Source organism: Glycine soja, chromosome 17 (assembly GCF_004193775.1).
Source record: "Glycine soja cultivar W05 chromosome 17, ASM419377v2, whole genome shotgun sequence".
Lineage (NCBI taxonomy): Eukaryota > Viridiplantae > Streptophyta > Magnoliopsida > Fabales > Fabaceae > Glycine > Glycine soja.
In genome coordinates, this window is record NC_041018.1 from 6309596 (window position 1) to 6328710 (window position 19115).

General features: G+C 31.0%; 2 protein-coding genes and 1 pseudogene across 3 annotated transcripts; 2 read left to right on the top strand and 1 right to left on the bottom strand.

The window, feature by feature from the left end:
• Window positions 1–1352: 1352 nt before the first annotated feature.
• Window positions 1353–7257, top strand: LOC114391817 (MADS-box protein EJ2-like). The gene is made up of 8 exons (XM_028352794.1): window positions 1353–1735; window positions 4901–4979; window positions 5056–5114; window positions 5250–5349; window positions 5605–5646; window positions 5732–5773; window positions 6555–6694; window positions 6829–7257. Exons 1-8 carry the CDS (start codon window positions 1551–1553, stop codon window positions 6911–6913), a joined length of 732 nt encoding a protein of 243 aa, XP_028208595.1. The 5' UTR covers window positions 1353–1550; the 3' UTR covers window positions 6914–7257.
• Window positions 7258–8963: 1706 nt separating this feature from the next.
• On the top strand, window positions 8964–13140 carry LOC114393063 (protein GAMETE EXPRESSED 1-like). 2 transcript variants are annotated; one of them, XR_003662462.1, is made up of 7 exons: window positions 8964–9244; window positions 10662–11177; window positions 11290–11872; window positions 11951–12077; window positions 12200–12339; window positions 12417–12565; window positions 12646–13140. XR_003662462.1 is itself a non-coding variant. In XM_028354323.1 (7 exons), exons 3-6 carry the CDS (start codon window positions 11724–11726, stop codon window positions 12467–12469), a joined length of 516 nt encoding a protein of 171 aa, XP_028210124.1. In that variant the 5' UTR covers window positions 8970–9244; window positions 10662–11177; window positions 11290–11723; the 3' UTR covers window positions 12470–12565; window positions 12646–13140. The 2 variants fall into 2 exon arrangements, 1 of the variants encoding a protein (XP_028210124.1); XM_028354323.1 differs by having other exon boundaries at window positions 8970–9244; window positions 12153–12339.
• Window positions 13141–14277: 1137 nt separating this feature from the next.
• Window positions 14278–15848, bottom strand: LOC114391835 (annotated as a pseudogene).
• Window positions 15849–19115: the final 3267 nt, after the last annotated feature.

Consider the following 19115-nt stretch of genomic DNA (forward strand, 5'->3'; position numbering starts at 1 on the left):
GATTAGACATAAGATTCTACTAAAGTTAAAGCTAATTAGATTTTTTGAGAGAGATTAATGATCAACAAAGTCAATAGATATATTCTATAACAATAACATGATAATAAATAAAAATGAGTGATTGCAAAATTGATTGTAAATGAAATTTGTTTTAAAAATGTTATTTTATTAAAATTAATTTGAAGTAAAGTAATTTATATTCAAATATGTTTGTTCTAAAAGTTACACTTTTTTCACTTTCAACACAAAAGTTACATTTTTTCCACTTCTATTAGAAATTTTGTAATAGAATAAAATTCTCATTCACAATATAAAAAGTTACCTCATGTTTACTTTTATTTAAATTAATTTTGGTTAAAATTAAATTTGAGGTAAAATGATTTATGTTTAAATATTTTATTTTAAAATTAAATTAGTATTATAAATTCAGTATAAAATTTTATATCTAACACAAAAAATTGTTTCAACTCCAAAAAGATCTTTAGGCATATAATCAATACCTCAATATATAACCAAACATACGAACATCCATAATTAAATAAGATGATATTTCAATATGATTTTAAATAATTCAAATCTAAACATACCCTTCCAGTTGCTTTTAGGAGCAAAAGCTAATTTAGTTTGAGACAACGAGACATCATTTTTTTTTGTTGTTGTTGATAAATTGCACGTACGTTTGATTGCCTCCATACTTGAGTTTGTCTGCCTTCAATGCCTATAAAAAAATAGGCTACTTAATGCAATTATGCAACAAATAGCTCAATTAAGCCTCCATACTCTAAAACTTCTTTATTGTCCTGCACCTAAGAAGTAAGAATGCTCCTTTTTTCCCCTTAAAAGAAAATAAAAAAAGAAAGCAAACAATCAAGCTAGAAAAATTGATGTTCTTTCTTTTTGCTAATAAAAAAAGAATGATGTTCTTAACCTGACACCTGTATCTCATGTGTGCCAATGTTAAATCTGGTTGGTGATGAAAGTGAACACAACCCTACTTACTAAATATTTCCTATTCAAGCATAACCAAAGTCCAATGAAATAGTAAATATATGTCATGCAGTTAGACTAATAAAGTTTTGGATGTGGCCAATGTGATGCATCATAATATACTGTGGAATTGTGGGAAGTTAATGACCTAGCTAGATATTTTTTTGGCAACCTATGGACCCCTATATAGTTAGTAGCCTAATAACAATGGCCAAACAAGGATTAAGTTCAACTTTTTGGGGTACTAAGATAAGGTACAAACGAGATATTTGAGAAAGTATGTCAAATTAGTATGCAAGCACAAAAAGTTTCCAATTTTATTGTTTAGCTGATTAAACATATATATTATAGTGGCTATACGGCAGAGAGATGAAAACCAAACATCACAAGGCAACCTTTTTCAGGTTTCATCTTTTATTTCCTCTCTTGCACTATTGTTTTATCCCTTTTGGTACCCTAAGCAAAGAGACCATTTAAAAAAGCACTCTCATCTCTTAACCAATACAGGAAAGGGAGTTTCCAGAGAGTGTGTGTTAAGAGAGGTAGAGAGAGAAACAAAAAAGATGGGAAGAGGGAGAGTTGAACTGAAGAGGATAGAGAACAAAATTAACAGGCAAGTCACATTTGCCAAAAGGAGAAATGGGTTGCTCAAGAAGGCTTATGAGCTCTCAGTACTTTGCGATGCTGAGGTTGCCCTCATCATCTTCTCCAACCGTGGCAAGCTTTATGAGTTCAGCAGCACCTCAAGGTATTTATACATACATATATAAACTCTATTGGATGTGCTTATGTGCGTGTCATGTTTTTTTCGAATGAGTGCATAAGTGCAAACATGTTGGCAATGATTTTTCTTTTACGCACAAGTGTTTTTGTTAATTAATTTGGAGCATTTTTTGTTCAAGATCTGTGCTTCAGTGCTTCTTCTTCTCAACCTCTAACTATTTGCTGATTGATTCAAACTACATATAATTAAGTTTTCATCAGCTTACACCCAAAATTAAAAAGATCTTTTTTTGCCTTCCAATATATTATTCCATCTTTGTTTTTTTTCCTTTTTCCTGACTTGTGGGAAATGTAAAGTTCCCATCTTTCCTCTCTGCTTTCTTTCTACAATTTTATAGGCAACAAACGAAGTTGTTTTATTTAATTCCTATACTTCATGTGAAGATCTGAAACTCTATCTTTTTACCCCTCTATATGAGGAATGAAGGAGTGTCAAAAGTGGGAAAATTTTCGTTTTTGTATCTTTCAGATGTTGTTTTGAAAAAGCTTTGCTGCTTCTTCTATTTCAGATGGGACACACATACCCTCCCGGACTAGGGCAAGATCATTTCTGGAATAGAAGAGTGTAAAAATCATTAATCCTTTGTTTTAAAAAAAATTGTATGAGCTAATGTGAATTTGGCTTCCTAACTGACCTCTTAATTTTTTTTGCCAAAGTTTGTTAAATTTATTTAACTAGGTTCGTTTTGATCATTACATAAAAGAAAAACATGAACTGGCCTAATAATAACCAATTGATTCAATTTTTTTTATTTTTTATTTCTGATTAGAGACAGTGCATTAACCGTCCAGGTCAGGATTTACTGTTGTGATTTGGTGTCAGAGATGGGATGTTTGATACGAAAACCTGTTTTACTTTGCATTACAATTTAAGGATTGCTCAGACCCAGAGAGAAAGAGAGAGAGTGTGTCCTTTAGCTTCTAAGGCTGTAAATCAACGTCTATCCTCAAAACCGTTGTGGAATAGCTGGTTTGATATGCAAAACTAAAAGACAAAAACACTTTTTTTTTTCTTTCAGAAATTAAATATAGTGGTTAGTGACTTAACATGGTTCAAATGAAAGAATAGAAGATTATATATAATTAATTGAAGCAAATAACGAGTAATCAAACTAAAACTCCTACATTTAATTTATACTGTCTTGATCCCTTTGACTTATCCATTAATCTATACATTTTCTTCCTTCCGCTTCATGTTTTCTTCAAAAAATGACCTTGTAAATCAAGCTTTGTTCTTCTTTTCTTCTAATAGAAATCTCTCTCATACACTTCAAAGGTTTTGATGGTGTTGTACAAAGTTTTTCTTGATCGTTAGAAATTAGCTTTGTCTTAGGCTTCACGACTTTGTGGATACATATGAATGCAAATTGTCGTGTTCTATCTAGATGCGTCATGGTTTTCAACTTTTCAATAGTTATTAATTAATGTCTCCAAAACTTTAGTGTATAATGGTTATTGTCATTGTTTTTATGACCATTGGGTCATTGTATGGTCTCTCAAAAAACGTAAACTAAGAAGATATTTGAATTTGACGGTTACCTGCTGCGAGAAATTTAAAAATTGTCTAATTAATTAACTGTTCGGCCGTAGATAGGGAGAATTTACATGCATAAAGTTGCATTGGTTTACATTCTTGACATATTGAATACATGTTCTTGTTCATAATATTTCCAGTTAAGAATATTTTTGCTTTAAATTTACTTGGTAAAAGGTTTTGCATTCCTTTTTATCTCTTCCCAGCAATAACTTTAGTTAACTTTGTGCACAAAATCCTGCGATCACTTTTTCAAGAGACGATATACTATACCTTAATTTTGACCTTAAGATCATTAAATTAATTATAATGTTTAGTTTATTTTTCACTGTCGATTATTTTTATATTATAATCAAATTATCACAAGCGTTTGAAAAATTAGACTTATTTAATTATGTGATTAATAACACGGGATTGAGTGAAAGTATTTTTTTTACCCTAATTAACAATAGATAAAACAAAAATCATTTTACAATATGCCTACATGTTGAATAATTTGGATTTTAGCATTTTAGGCTCTTTAGAATATGGTCAGCAGGAGACGTTAAAGGTAGAAAAAAAATTAAAAAGACTGAAGCAGTATATAATGTAATATGTTTATAATGTGATCCATAATCTCTAGCTATTTAACTAAATGTACACATACAAATCAAGCAATCATTTAGATAAATAATATAAAAATGTCGGCTAAAATGATGGCTTGTCTTCCAGTCAATATGTCATTATTATTGTTAAAAGAAAAATCCTATACGACAACAATACCAGAAATAAATCAAGAAAACATGGAAAGTATAATGCAAGAATAAGAATACTAATTAGTTAATTAAAGCATATCAAGAAGTTTTATCGATCTTGAAATGCAAGTATAGGAAATGTATCGATAGTGATGTTTTTAGCTGCTAAAAGGGACAGCATACTTTTCCTTTCAAATAATTTGATTTGATTAAAAGGAATATTAAAGTTTAAACCGTTGGATATTCTAATAATACTCACAACCTTTTGTTTGCTTGCTCTGTGTATATATTTGTGCCAATTGATTTGTAGGCAATGCCATATCATAATTGTTGTGATTTGTGTTGCTTACTTTTGATCAACTCACGCGTGTTTACATTTTCCGAAAAATTGAAAGAAAAGAGAGAAAATTTGCTATGATTCTATTATTTGATAAGACCCTTTGGAATAGCTAATCCCTAGTAAAGCTAGACATTAGCAGGTCACAAGGTTTCAAATTCTTCATGAGTGTGTGTAGTGTATCTGTTGACTTATTATAAGGGCCTACAGATCATAATAAAATGTTTTGTTCGCATATGTATGAAAACTTTTGTAGGAATTTATAGATGGTTTGCAGTTATGGTTCCACTTCCATAGTCATTGAGTGGCTACCAATTAAATTAACAATGTTGCATACACACACATGCATTTTTCTCTGCTTAATTAGGGTTTAGGGTGTAGACTGTACAGTATTTTCTCACTCCAAATATGCAGTTTTCAAACTTAATTATTATCTTGCAATTTTTCGTTCAAAAAATTATCAAAACTTCTCATTTACAAAGCAATGATCCCATATGCTGATTGAGTTGTTTCTTAATGACACAGTATGATGAAAACACTGGAGAAGTACCAGAAGTACAGCTACAGTGCACTGGAGACCACCCGTCCAATTAATGACTCTCAGGTAATTAAGTCTTCTTTTATATCAGCTATTAATTACAAGAAATAATTTTCTTATACAAATATGCTACTATTGACAGAACTATCAGGAATATTTGAGATTAAAAGCAAGGGTAGAAGTTTTGCAATGTTCTCAAAGGTAATTAACTTACCTGCTATGTTTTCAGATTTAAAGTTGATATTCTATATATTGTGTCTTTACTATATATATATATATTGAACATTAAGATTCTATTGTAAAAAAAAAAATATTAAGATTCTAAATAATATGTAGGAACCTACTTGGGGAAGATCTTGCCCAAATGAATACAAATGAGCTAGAGCAGCTTGAGAATCAACTGGAGGCAGCACTGAAGAATATTAGGTCAACAAAGGTAAGCTTCAATTTCAATAATCAGCATTCTACGTTATTTGCACTTCTCAAATATCAGTTTTAGTACAAAAGAAAAGGAGGTTTTGGGGATGTTTAATTATTTCTAAAGTATATTACACTTGTTAAATTTCTTGATTAGCTAGCTCGGATTAATTAGTGTTCTTTCTCTTTACAAATGCTTTCACATCTCTTTTCTGTTTTCTCTTTTATTAATTTCTTAGATAGATTTTAACATATATTTTACAATATTTTTCAGACTCAATTCATGCTTGACCAACTTTCTGATCTTCATCACCGGGTAGGTTCATGTTTTTTATTCCTTAGAACATTCTGATACCGTCCTATTCTTTGGTGTAACCTTGGCTTTTACAAATTCAATGCAGGAAACATTGCTTATTGAAACCAATAATGTGTTAAGGAGTAAGGTAATAATTATTTCCAAATCAAGTGCAAATTTTTATTTAAAGTTTTGATTAGATTATTAGTTGTACCTTGTACATACTCATTCGTATAGGTGATCTGATCAAACTTCAATTTTTATTTGGTGAAGCATTCTCGATATTGGCTAGTAGCTAACTAGCCTTGCAAGGATATGAAGAAATGAGCTTTTTTTTTTTTTTATATCAATATTAGTGTATTACCTAATTTGGAAGGTTCAACATAATATTAGTTTCATTAATTTCAGGTTTTTATTTTATTATGACCTTTTTCCCCTGGTAATAGGACCATAGTTACCTTGACAATAACTTACAATCCATGAATACTGATTCTTATTAGCTTGAAATATTAGTTCTTATCATTATGAAATCACTTCAGGGTATGGTAAGCTAACCGGAGGGTAAATTTATGTTATAAAATCTTTATGATAAATGAATGAGGATTGTATCTAGTAGAAGGGATTGCACCCTTATAATGTGGTGAATCACGACTTCTATTGTAACAAGGAGGCGCCTTCATATTTCACATTTAGTGTTTAATGCCTCAATCAAATTAATTGTTTCTCATAAAAGATACGTGTAGAAAAAAAAATAAAAATATTTGATATTTACTGATTTACAATTTAGTTTTAGCTGTTAAGTTTTTTTTCATATCCGTAAAAATTAAAAAAATATTAGAAAATTTATAATAACTCGTGTATTTGTTCAACCAACTGATTTAAAATCTTGTTAGGTTGCTTTTTGATAAAAATAATCTCTGTTGAAACAGTTGGAAGAAACTAATAATTCACAAGTTCAAGTAAGTCTAGCTTTGGAAGCTGGAGGGCCTAGCATTCAATACACCAACTTTCCACCTCAATCAGAGGGGTTCTTCCAGCCAATGGGAGTGAATCCCACCTTGCAAATTGGGTAAAGTCATTACACAAAAATTAATTCCCAAAAATATATACTTTTCTGCATAAACTTCTCAATTTTTTTTACTTTAATATGCTTTATTCCTTTTTGTAGTACTCTATCTACAAAGTGTGTTTTATTGATTGCAGGTACAACCAGACTAATCCACATGATGCAAACGTTGGAGCTTCATCCTTAAGTATGCATGGATTCGCCTCTGAGTGGATGCTTTGATGATATTGAATTTACATATGTGCCATAAAGAACAGAAAAGAAAACTAGTGATGGATGTGTTGAACACTTCCATATATAATATATATATATATATATATATATATATATATATATATATATATATATATATATATATATATGTTTCCGTTTCGTTTTGTTATGCATCATTTATCAATGTTTGAATAAATAAAAATTGCGAGTAGTATTGTCATAAAAAAATTTATGAACCTAAAACGCTGTATATTTGTATTGAAGTTAAAACATGAAGCCATCCAATGGGTCACTGAACTTGGTTCATAAAATGTTGTGTTTGAGCTTGATTGTAAAACCGTCATTGATGGCATTTTGGCAAACTCTATCTAATGATTTTTCTTATTTTTATGTTATCAAAATGTAGATTTGCTTTTTTTCCTTTTTAAAATTTTATGGTGAATTTTATTAGGAATCAAACCAATCATGTCCCTCACAGTTTAACTAGGACATCAAGATTATTAGCTAGGAAACATGTTTTTGAGCATATTTCCAGTTGTACTCACTTTCTTTTTCTGAATGAAATTTAAGCTTTTATGCTTGGGATGAGTACCACTATCCTTTGATATAATTAAGTTTGAATCTATATTATTTTTCATATTATCTGAGATAAAAAATACATTTACTTCCTTAAATGTTTCACTTTCTTACCTTAATTCTTTCTCTATAATTTTTAATACCACTAAACTATGTCTTATATCTCATTTTTGCTTTATTTAATTACAATGGTAAGCTCATTATAAATAGTTTTAACAATAATAATAGGGAATAAGTTAAGAATGTATAAATAAATATAATTTATCCTTGCATCTACTTATTTTTTGACTTTTTCTTTCATATACATACTCAACCTGAGACAAATAAAGCATTGACTTTATATAGAGAGAGAGCATGACTCTTGTAAGAACAAATATTTATTTGAAAATATAAAAACAACAAATAATAACATTTTCTTTTCTTTTCTTTTTCTTATGTGGATCGCACACTCCATTTTTCCTCAATTGATTTTAACACTCGATCCTCTTCCTCAATCACTTTCGACTTACTCTCATGACCCTAGCTCCATCCAATTCGTTTCCTGAGAAGAAGCTCAATGGGTTAGACAATTTCAAATACTAAGATGTTGTCCGTATGACTTTATGATCAAGCCGTCAATTCCTTAATGCCTAGGATCAATTCTTAACATGAATTTTTATTGAAATTCTGACATTTTAATAAATAAAAAAAGAAAAAACCTGTACTCGTTTAAAAATAATATGAAAAATGAGTAATTATTTTTATATAATATACTATTATGACTACAGCCCTACCATTAGGTGGTTTCATTGTTGTTAAAATAAGATTCTACTTAGGATCGGAAAAGATATGAAAACTTGTAACTCGAGGATCATTAATTATGCAAGTGACCTATCAAATCTTTTTATAGAAATTTGTAACATCAATAATTAGACCATGCAGATTAAAAATGTTTTTTCATATATAAAAGAAGAGATTATTTGATTTATTTCCATATCCATCACAATATATATATAATAATTCAAGTATCTATTTTAAATGCATATCCAATTTTTGCACAAGGATTCTATTTACCTCTACTTAAAACACTTCTATATATACATATTTCTATTACTATTATTCTTTAATTTATTATATCATATTTATGATGTGTTTGTTTAAACTAAAAAAAAACTTTAAACGTTTTTATACAAGTGTTTTTTTAATAAGAAGATATGATTTGTTTCTTTAAAAAAATATAAAAAAAACTATTTATTTTAAGTAAAAATAGTTTAAGAAAATACATTAGAAAATCATAAAATTGTTTATTTTATTTTTAAAAAAATATTTTAAAAAATAAGCTTAAATAAACTAGTCCTTAATGTTTTTTTATTATTATTTAGTGTATTATGTTTGAAATAATTTATTATATTTTAATTTTTTATTACTGTTATTCAATTATTCTTTAATTTATTAAATTAAACGTCATGTTTGTACACAGAAAAAAAAAATAAGAGGAAGCAGATTGGGTGGTTGAACAAAATAAACCAGCAAAGGAAGTTGGTCGTGGTTGTTCTCGAACGTCAATTGGGGATGCGAGGTACAAAGGGTGGCTCGAAAAGAGTATCGATTCTGAAACGATGGAGAAAAAAGGGGTTGTAACGGTTACGCGCCTTTTCGGACCGAACGCACCGTTTTATTGGTTTGTCTTTTGAACCGTCAAAAGTTGTGTCCCATTGTTTCCTTCCTCCAATATAACGTTGACAACTTCAATTTACAGTGAAACGCGCTCTTTCCTTTCTACAGGTTAGTTTCTCTCCCTCTCTCTGTGTCTGAGAATAACAGCGTATCTAGTGTGCCATTCACTCATTCAACATTTATCTTTTAGAATTTCAATTTGAGTAAAACTTAATCTTACAAAATCGATTTTATAAAATGAAAATTATTGTCTGCTTATATATATTATTTTAACTTGGAATTTTTGCTGCTTGACTTGAAATTTCGTTCATTTGTGTTTTGTCTCAAACTTTAAGGGCCCTTTCCTTCTTTTTGGTTTTCATTCGGGCTATCATTTTTTGGTATTGCAGCGGCAAAACGGTGCCACAGTTGAGCGATATTAATTTACTAGTTATTTAGCCATCAAATTCAAAATCCAGATTCTAAATTCATGTTAATGCATGATAGCATAAAAAGATACGAAATATTTATTTTTAACAGTTTCTTTTCTTTTTTTATTTGGAAATCCTTGATACTACTTTATGTAATTCAATAGTTGTCGCTGTATAGCAGTCACTTTATTTTAATTGAAAAGAATTATGTAACGGGTGTTTGATGTTGGATGCTTTCACAGTTTTTTTTTTAATATTCCTTTCTATTGCTTTATTATTATTGTTTAGAAATACTAAATTCGGTCCTATATTTTCGTAGAGAATGATAATTGATTGATACGATCCCTTTCATGATGTGAAGTTGTAAAATATTTTTTAATGGATTATTTGAAATCTAAAACTGTAACTTGCGATTCGTAATAACAACTTCGGTGTGTTACTTTGTTTTGTGCCGACTTTATATTTCTTGGTTCCCAAGTTTCTCTTTCCTTATATATCTCTTTCAAGCATTCCGCGTTATCAATAATGTTTATAGTTTTGCTTATGCTAGAATTAGAAAACCACGATAAGATTTAATTAGCCATCTTCACTCTCTTCCACTTGCCCCAGTTGATTACTACTTTAGGTTCGAGACATCCAACCAAAGGGTCTAAGGGGTTTGGCATAGAAAACCAAACCAGTAATGTAAATTAAGAGTTTCGATAGTCTCCAAGCTCTTCAATGAAACATTAGACTGGGTGTTGTCCAGAACAAAAAAAGAACAAATAATTATCTGCAATTAAAACAAAACTGAATGTTAGTATTTAGGAGTAAATTATATTAAAAACCAACCATCATAATTCCTATTGTACCTTTACACCCTCTAGAAATTATTTCATATTCATTCTTGTCCCAAACAAACATTTTGATTTTGTGGTCCTTTGTTGGTCAAATTTATATCTTAATTTCGACATGCCAAGCTTATATGGCATGTTTTAGCTTCTCAATTTATTTCATATTTTGGGTTTCATCCTTTATTTTTTTAGTGATTGTGGAACATGATCTCTATAAGTTATGAAACATATTGTTTTTGGTAGCAAAAGTTGATTAATTTTATGGTGTGTTTGATGATGCAGGCTTGATCATTGCAGAACTTGGACATAAAATTCTGATAAATTTCTCAAATGGATCACGGGAATCATCTTCTTGTTTTTACTTTGCTCTCTTTCTTATTAAGAGGTGAGTCATGGGGTTGGTTTTCATCATCTAAGGAGACTCCCTCTAGTGACTCATGCCGCCAATGATGGCAATTTTAGTGCTGAGTTCTCTATCGAGTCCTTCAACGACCACAAGGGAGTGAAGTTAATAGAAAATGCTAAGAAGAAAATGATTAGCTCAAACTCATGTTGGCAAAATGCTTACCAACATCTTTTTGCTGGATGTTCTGAAATCTTGGCTGTTGATGAGAAGAGGTCTAGATTGGCTTGGCACCTAAGTGATTGCTTTCAGAGGGATTCTGGTAGGTCTCCTTTTCCCCATTGTGACCCCAAGTCTTCCATTGTTGTATGCTCAAGATCCTTAGATGACCTTGCCCATAAGGTTTACCTTGAATTCTACCTTGAAACCAACAACCCCATTTGTTATCAGTTGCAGTTAAGTGCAATTTCTTTTCCCAATTCATATTTCTTTTCTTATTTGTGTTTTTTTTCTTTTTATTTTGATTTTTTTGTTTCAACTTGACTAATGTTTTATATACTTTTATAGGGCACATGCATTCAAATATGAAACTGAGAGACTTGTGACTGAATTAAAAACTTCAGCCCAGTATGTTGAGCACAAGCTAGATAGCATTGAAGAGAAATCAGAGAATATCTATTACAATGCTCAAGACAGATTCATGATTCTCTTGATTCAATTGGTAGCCACACAAAACAAGTAAACTGCTAATTATCTGGAAGGTCACATTGATTCTGTATTAACACATTCGAGGAGTGCTTACGAGCAAACTACAAAAATTGCACTATCACAAACACAATTAAAAGAAGGGCAAGAGAATATGAAGAGAAACTTGGAGGATGGGTTAGCGATGCTCAAAGACTCTTACAATTATTTGGGCAAAGAAATTGAAAAGTTAAGAAATGAAGCCCATTGACATTGAGAATGAGGTAATTAAAGTAGGAGATGCTATGTGATCAAGGATGGACAACCTGAAAAGCAAAGCTGAAGATATTGGGAATATGGCTGGGATTTCCATAGATAAGCAACAACTCTTAGAAGGACAATCCACAGCGCTTGAGGAACTAAACTCATTGACTGAGTTTCAATCCAAAGCACTAGAAGAGAGCAGGTAGCTAAGTTAACTCTCATAATATTTGAATTCAGAAATTATATTTGAAAATATGTTGAGCTCCTTGGTGTATTGCAGGAAAACCCGACAATATTTTGCTGAATATGGGCATAGACAACATGAAGAACTTATTCAGCGTCAACAACAAATTCAAGGATTTCATGATCGTTTAATGGAAAACTCAAGGGAAATATTGTCTTCTCAGGTTTGCAATTTCTGGTAGACTATTGGTTTTATATAAATGAATTTTTAACAAGGAACTACTATTTCTACTTTACAGGAATCTTTTGAATCAAAGCAGGCTTCCATGTTTGTTGTTTTTGACAGGATTTTTGCTTTGCAAAATACCTTGTTACTTGAATCAAGAATGATCAAAGCTTTCTTCGTTTATTCCATTTTAATCTTTGTCATCTTCATGTTGACAAGTACAAAGCAAACATACAATATCAGGCCATTCCTATATATTGGTATGTATACCAATTAGTGTTTTTAGTTTATAAACCTCTAATTAATTGTTTGACTAAATATCATTGGCTTTTTACAGATCTATATGTTATTCTCTTTGTGGAAGTACTCATTATCCGTTTAACCAAGTGATAACATTGAGCACCAAACCTCGATAATAAACATTGCCAGATTATTTTTCATGGTAGCAGCTTTAATTCAACTTCTACATGCCATTTTCACTTACAAGTAAGTGTACAAATATTAGAAGTTGGCTATTCAAATGTAAATTTTATATCTTATAGAATTGCTTGTTGTTAATCATGCAGGAATTATGAGACCTTTGAACCATCAAATGCTGCTAACTCTGATAAACAAGGTTAACAGCATGCAAAAAGAAAAGGAGTTGCCATGGGACTTGTATACTGATTATGAGGGTTGGTCGGAATGGATAGATGTCGATTTACCCAATGATGTGAATTGCCTTGATGATCCTGACCATATACAAGAAGTTGCAGAGAATCCAATCACAGTTACAAAAAATTACAATCTACGCAATCGCAATCTTTTCATTGATTGTCTTACCACCCCAATACTAATTTAGTAATTAGAATTTTGATGTCGTCAGTGCATGTTGCAACATCCTGAAATTTTAACCTTTAGAAGAGAAACATGTCAGGTATCTTGTGTCCTGCTAAGGGATGAATGCTTGCTCACTATTGGAACTTGTACCCTTATAAGCTCAAATAGGTTTATGGATCTGTATATTTTAATTTTAAATATTCCTATGAACATAATTATTTATACTTTCAAGGATTATCAAATAATTTTCTAAGGTATTATGCTTATAATTTCCAAATATCATATGAATACTTCCTTGCCATATAAATACTGTATAAATTGTAAGGCTTAGGACATTGCTTTCTGCAATCTTCTGCAGTAAGGCTTATCAAATACTTTCAAGGATTATCAAATAAGTTTCAAAGGTATTAGGTTTATGAACTCTGCAGTAAGGCTTAAGACATTGATTTCTGCAATCTTCCTTGCCATATAAATACTGTATAAAATGTACAAATTCTGAATAAATGAACCCACTCTGTTACATTTCTCAGCTTTTATAGTAAAAGTTGTGCACTATAAATGGGGCGAAACTCAAATTCAAGTTCCTAATGCTAGCAACAACAGCCCCAACAGAGGTGAAGATGCTTCACAAAATTCTTTCAGCCAATACTACGTTAATCAAAGTGACGACCCTCTTCGGTCGTGGTTAACAATTACAAGATAAAATATGAATTACATTGAGTGGATGAATTGGGTCAAGTTTGGCAAAAACGGAAATGATAAACTTTCTCTCTATATATTTATTTCAGTTTAACTAATAATTTGTATATGCTACTGAGCACTGAGATTAATAATACATAGTTATTTTAGTTTAACTAGTGGTCTCTAATATTATTGAGATTGTCTACAAATTTCTGACAGTTATTCAATTGTAAGACGTCTTTTACCAAGAAAGAAAATTTTTACAGTATAAGAACTACAGCAATTATGGACAGTAAATTTCTATCTAGAGACTACTAATTAAACTAAAATAATTATACAATAGTTAATCTACAAGCTTAATAATATTTTTTATGGTTTTAAATTAAAATCTTTTAAAACAAGTGACAAAATCTGGTGGACCATCAAATTAATCTAATGATGTAAAATTTGAGAAAGTCACGGCGACTTTATCTCCACAAAGTCACAATCCACCCCTAATAGAAAAGGAGCAAGACATTTCAGACAAGCTGATAAAAGAATGCTAACACAAAAGCTATCTATTTATAAGTATTGTTACTACTGCCTGCAAAACTACCATCTTATCATTCTTTCAATAAACAAACCATCAGAGATTGCAAATTAACACAACAAAAATGGGAGAGGGTCAAAAAACCTTTGACATGAACAAAAAACCAAAATTGGATAAAATACTATTCAAGATAGAAGAAGATTTTGTTCATTCCGTCATGTTATCCTCTTCATCTTCATGCTCACTCAGATCAAGATCAGCCAACAACTCCTCCAATGGAACAGAAGATTCATCACCATCAGATTGCTTGTACTCTTTATTTCAGTACAATGATATGTTGAACCTCATTTCAGGGTTTTCTTCCAGATCTTGAATGAATTGTTCATATTCTGAGACCATTTTATCTTGATCAACTCTACCCTTATCATCAACCTCCATCTCAAGTGATTTAAGCTTCCATGAACGAGGCTTCCCACGTTTCTTTTGGTGCTTCTCTTCATAACTCTTCTTTATTAAAATTGCTTCAGGAATGTGTCCTTTGTACTTGTCCAATTCCATGTCATTACTATTAGCCCCACACAGATCATAACCAAGTGCATAATCACCAGGATTCAAAAGATGGCCAAGATGAGTCTTGATGTTAAATATCGTGTCGTTCTTTCCAAAATCTGAAATACGAGCCACTTGAGCATCTGCTAAACGATATTTCGTGTCACCAATAGTAACCTCAGATGAAACAGTCTCCACATCCAGCACAATATATTCCACCAATTGTCTGCTAGTAAGTAATGACTTGAAGGATGCTCTCCAGTACTGATCAGCATCTATGAAACAGTGCCTCAAGGTAAATGGATCAAGCAAAGCAATGCTGTTGGTAACCTTAGTGCAAATCACAAGTGGACCAATATTTCCCAAACCAGCAGCAACTCTAGGAGGCACACAGATTAGATCCTCACGGCAAATAGGACTGATTTCAACAGAAAATGTATATTTGTAGTTGTAGTTATTACTCTTTGGATCATGAGAAACTAGCTGCTTATCGTGATGGCTCCTTAATGGAGCAACTTTCCCTATAAACTAAACAAATTTGACTCCATGACTTCGATTAGAGAAAAAGAAGTCAATACCTTGTTCCATCTGCTTGATTCTTATAGCAGTGGCAGCCGCACCATGCTTCAGAATCAGCTGCTCCAAATAAAAGAAAGTATGCCGGTGAGAAACATGTTGCCTGAGTTGCACAGCAGCAACCCACTGGTCAGGATTAGCCTGGACCCTAGAACAAGATTCACACATATGCTCTTGTTGAACATACTCCACAGGATAAGATTGTTCAAGTATTGCTCCATTAAGAACCTCCTTCTGAACCTTGACCTTGACTTTTACTCTCCTGGAATGGGGCTCAGTCCAAATAAACTCAGCATGAACCAACCTCACTTTATTCAAATTCAAATTCTTCTGCAATTTCTTTAAGCAAAATGTCAGCTGCTCCTTTGACTCCAGCTGCAGCTTGACCCAACTTCTTGGTGGTTGCAAGTAACTCTCACACTCAGGGCAATGCACCAGTACTAGACGCTTCAGCAGTCCTTCTGTAATATCGACTTCCGATCGCAGACACTTCACACACATATTAGCAGCATTTGGTTGCATTGGAATTCCACATTTGCAGCACAAAACACTGCCAATTGTTTCGTTAACCATGAACATACCAGATTCCTGTGCCATGCCTGATGAACCAAACATACTTCACTGTTCCAATTTTTTTATAAGAAAAAGAGCATGAGCACACGTAAAAGGATTAAAGGAAAGCTTTCAATTGGAAAATTAAAAATAAACAAAAGAAAAGGACCAAAGCTAAGCATCGAGAGAGGGGGGAAAAACTAATAAAAGAGGTATTCAAAACACCCGAAGATGAAATCATCATAGTAGAAGTAGAACAGTAAGAATGAAAGTAACAGTGAAGTCATTGAACATAACATGCACATTAGAAGTAGAGGTGAGTTCAATATTGAACATAGGAATCAATAGAGTAAGAAACCATAATTCTGTGCAGCAAAAGAAATCATAATCACTGGGAGAGAGAGATGCTTACGGTGAGGGAAGACATAGGGTGAGCAAAGGCGCAAAGGTTTACTTTAGTTTAGACGTGTGTAATTTGAACCGCGTCAAATATGAAATTTGTTTGTTTTATGACATGACTTAGCCCGAACTCATCGGGTTAGTTAATGGATTTAATTCTATTTTGACAACTCTAATATGGATCGGGTTAACTAATGAGATTTAAATTCATCTTGATAACTCTAATAATATTCTTTGGAGTATATTACATGAAAAAATAATAAATAAATAAAAGATCACTAAAAGGATTGAGTTGACAAGTGAAAAATTCAGTAATTTTGAAGAAAAATAAAATGAGAAAAAATAATTATGTATAAAATATTTTACATAATTATTCAATTATAATTTATTATATATGTAAGTTTGTTAACTTTTAAAATATATTAAAATAATTTCAACAATAACTTATGATTAAATAACAGTATAAATCTATTTTACAACTGTACTATATAATTTATAGGCATTAAACTCAAATACAATACACCCACAAGCATAAAACTCATTAAAAAAAGTACAAAAAAAAAAAAGACGGAATCTGGATACAAATTGGCATGGAAAAATTAAGAGCATGAAACCAAAAGAAAACACAAGAAAAGGATTTCTAGGTACTCATTCAATCACAAAAATATGATAAGAAAAAACAATGAAATGAAAGACTTGATGTGCTGGAGAGCTAGAATCTCACTTTGCAGATTGGGTATATAAAGTCATTGCACAAAAATTAATTCCCCAAAATATATACTTTTCTATATAAACTTCTCAATATTTTTACTTTAATATGTTTTATTACTTTTTGTCCCTTTTTGTAGTACTCTATCTACAAAGTGCATGTTTTATTGATTACAGGTACAACCAGACTGGTCCAAATGCTGCAAACGATGGGGCTTCATCCTTAAGTATGACATTTTGGCAAACTCTACTAGTTTTTCTGATTTTTATGTTATTCTATCAAAATGCAGAGTTGCTTTCTTGACTTTTTCTAACTTTTTGGTGAGTCATCGTAAAGATTGGTGAGTTCTATTAGGACTTAGGAGTCAAGTGAATCGTGTCGCTGATAATTTAGTTAGGACTTTAAGATCATTAGCTAGCAATCATGTTTCTTAACATATTCCTATTTGTATCACTTTCTTATTTTGAATAAAATAAGTATCTTTATCTAAAAAAAAAAATTGAAACTTTAAGCTTTTATGCATGAGATGAGTACCACTATCCTTTGATATATTCAGGTTCAAATCTATGGTTTTTTTCATATCATTTAAGATAAAATACATTTTACCTCCTTTAATTTTTCACTTTCTTAACTTAATTCTTTCTCTATATTTTTTTAATATCACTAACCTGTCTTATATCTCATTTTTGCTTGATTTAATTACATTGGTAAACTCATTATAAATAGTTTTAACAACAATAATAATAGGGAATAAGTTAAGAAAGTATAAATAAAATATAAATCATCATAACATCAATTTGTTTTTTGATTTTTTTTCTTTTCAAATGCATAGTCAACCTAAGACAATAAAGCATTTTTTTTTATGAACCTGGGATATTTTTCAAATGAGAGTCGATAACTATTTTTTTAGATATTAAAATCTATTCAAGATATTAACCTCTCATAAGTCTTAAGAAATATATTTTTATTCGCACAAGTCGTAAATCCATATAAGGAATGTACTATGATTCTCTCTTAATAGCAATTGAAGCTTATTGGAAGGGATTGTGTATACGGGTTGAAGACGACAAAGTTAAATTATAGGCATCCGTGTTTAGCAATCCAGGAGGGAGAAGCATGGACCCTTTTGTCCATTAGTTATGAAAATTGGACTCACCGATCGGATCGGGAACCAATACCCTGCCCAGTCCAGTTGAGGAACATGACTCAAAATGTACTTGGATTTGGTTTAAACCTCTCCAAACAAAACCTTCATTTCAAGCCTTTTCATGACCAAATTAACAACCAATAGCCTTAGCGCAAAAAAACCACAACCATCAAAGCAACCAATCAAAGTCTTCTAGATAGTAATTATCTAGATTTCGTTATGTGGTGTTTTTAGTTCATTATTTTTTATTGGACAACAAGGTTGGCTCTTGATAGTTTTTTTTTTTTTTTCATTTTGGTGTAAAGCAATCATCTAGAAGCAATAAAAAGCAATGTAATAAAGAAGTATAATTTTCTTTAATATCAAAATTACATTGATTAAATTGGTGATTTACCCATTACAAAAACTAATCTATAAATATGTTGTTTAAAGCATAAACAATGTAAGAAAAAAATGTACAAATTAATATATACATTTGATATAACTTTAATGTGTATGTATTGTTAGTGTAAAAAAACATTTACACCACTAATTCGAAATTGTAGTTTATATGATTTTTAAAAGTTATTTAAAACTCATATAAAATTATCATATAATACAAATTATAATTAGGTAACCATGTAAGAAATATGATACATATAATTTTCTTTTACAAAATAACGATTAAATCAAATAAATTTTCCCTTTCAAAATCATTTAAATTCAAGCGAATGTGCAAACAACTAAACTTAGTAGTATATTAGTACAACGTTCCCAAGATCATTTTAGCCCTCTTGCTGGTTGTAACTCACAATATATATATATATTACTAGAATGTTTATAAAAGTTAAAAGAAGAAAAAAGGGAAGAATGGCTATACTATTATTTTATCCGTATAATGTTTATATGAGATGTAAGAAACTGAGTGGGGGCGAGGCGCGCGGAAGAAACGGTGGGGACCAGTCTAAGTCTACTAGGACAGAACAGTGTCTCTGGCCAATCACAACTCGACAACGTATTTGACGAAACCAAGCAGGTTTTCCAAAACCACGTTTTTGACCGATCAGCGGTTTCTATATCTTTTATCCACGAATAT

Bases quoted from the DNA above. Each gene is read 5' to 3' on its own strand.
- LOC114391817 (XM_028352794.1), top strand. From the start codon at position 1,551: ATGGGAAGAGGGAGAGTTGAACTGAAGAGGATAGAGAACAAAATTAAC. The intron at 1,736-4,900 runs GTATTTATACAT...TTAATGACACAG, and splicing joins GAGTTCAGCAGCACCTCAAG to TATGATGAAAACACTGGAGA. The intron at 5,350-5,604 runs GTAAGCTTCAAT...AATATTTTTCAG, and splicing joins AGAATATTAGGTCAACAAAG to ACTCAATTCATGCTTGACCA.
- LOC114393063 (XM_028354323.1), top strand. From the start codon at position 11,724: ATGGACAACCTGAAAAGCAAAGCTGAAGATATTGGGAATATGGCTGGG. The intron at 11,873-11,950 runs GTAGCTAAGTTA...GGTGTATTGCAG, and splicing joins AAAGCACTAGAAGAGAGCAG to GAAAACCCGACAATATTTTG. The intron at 12,340-12,416 runs GTATGTATACCA...GGCTTTTTACAG, and splicing joins CAGGCCATTCCTATATATTG to ATCTATATGTTATTCTCTTT.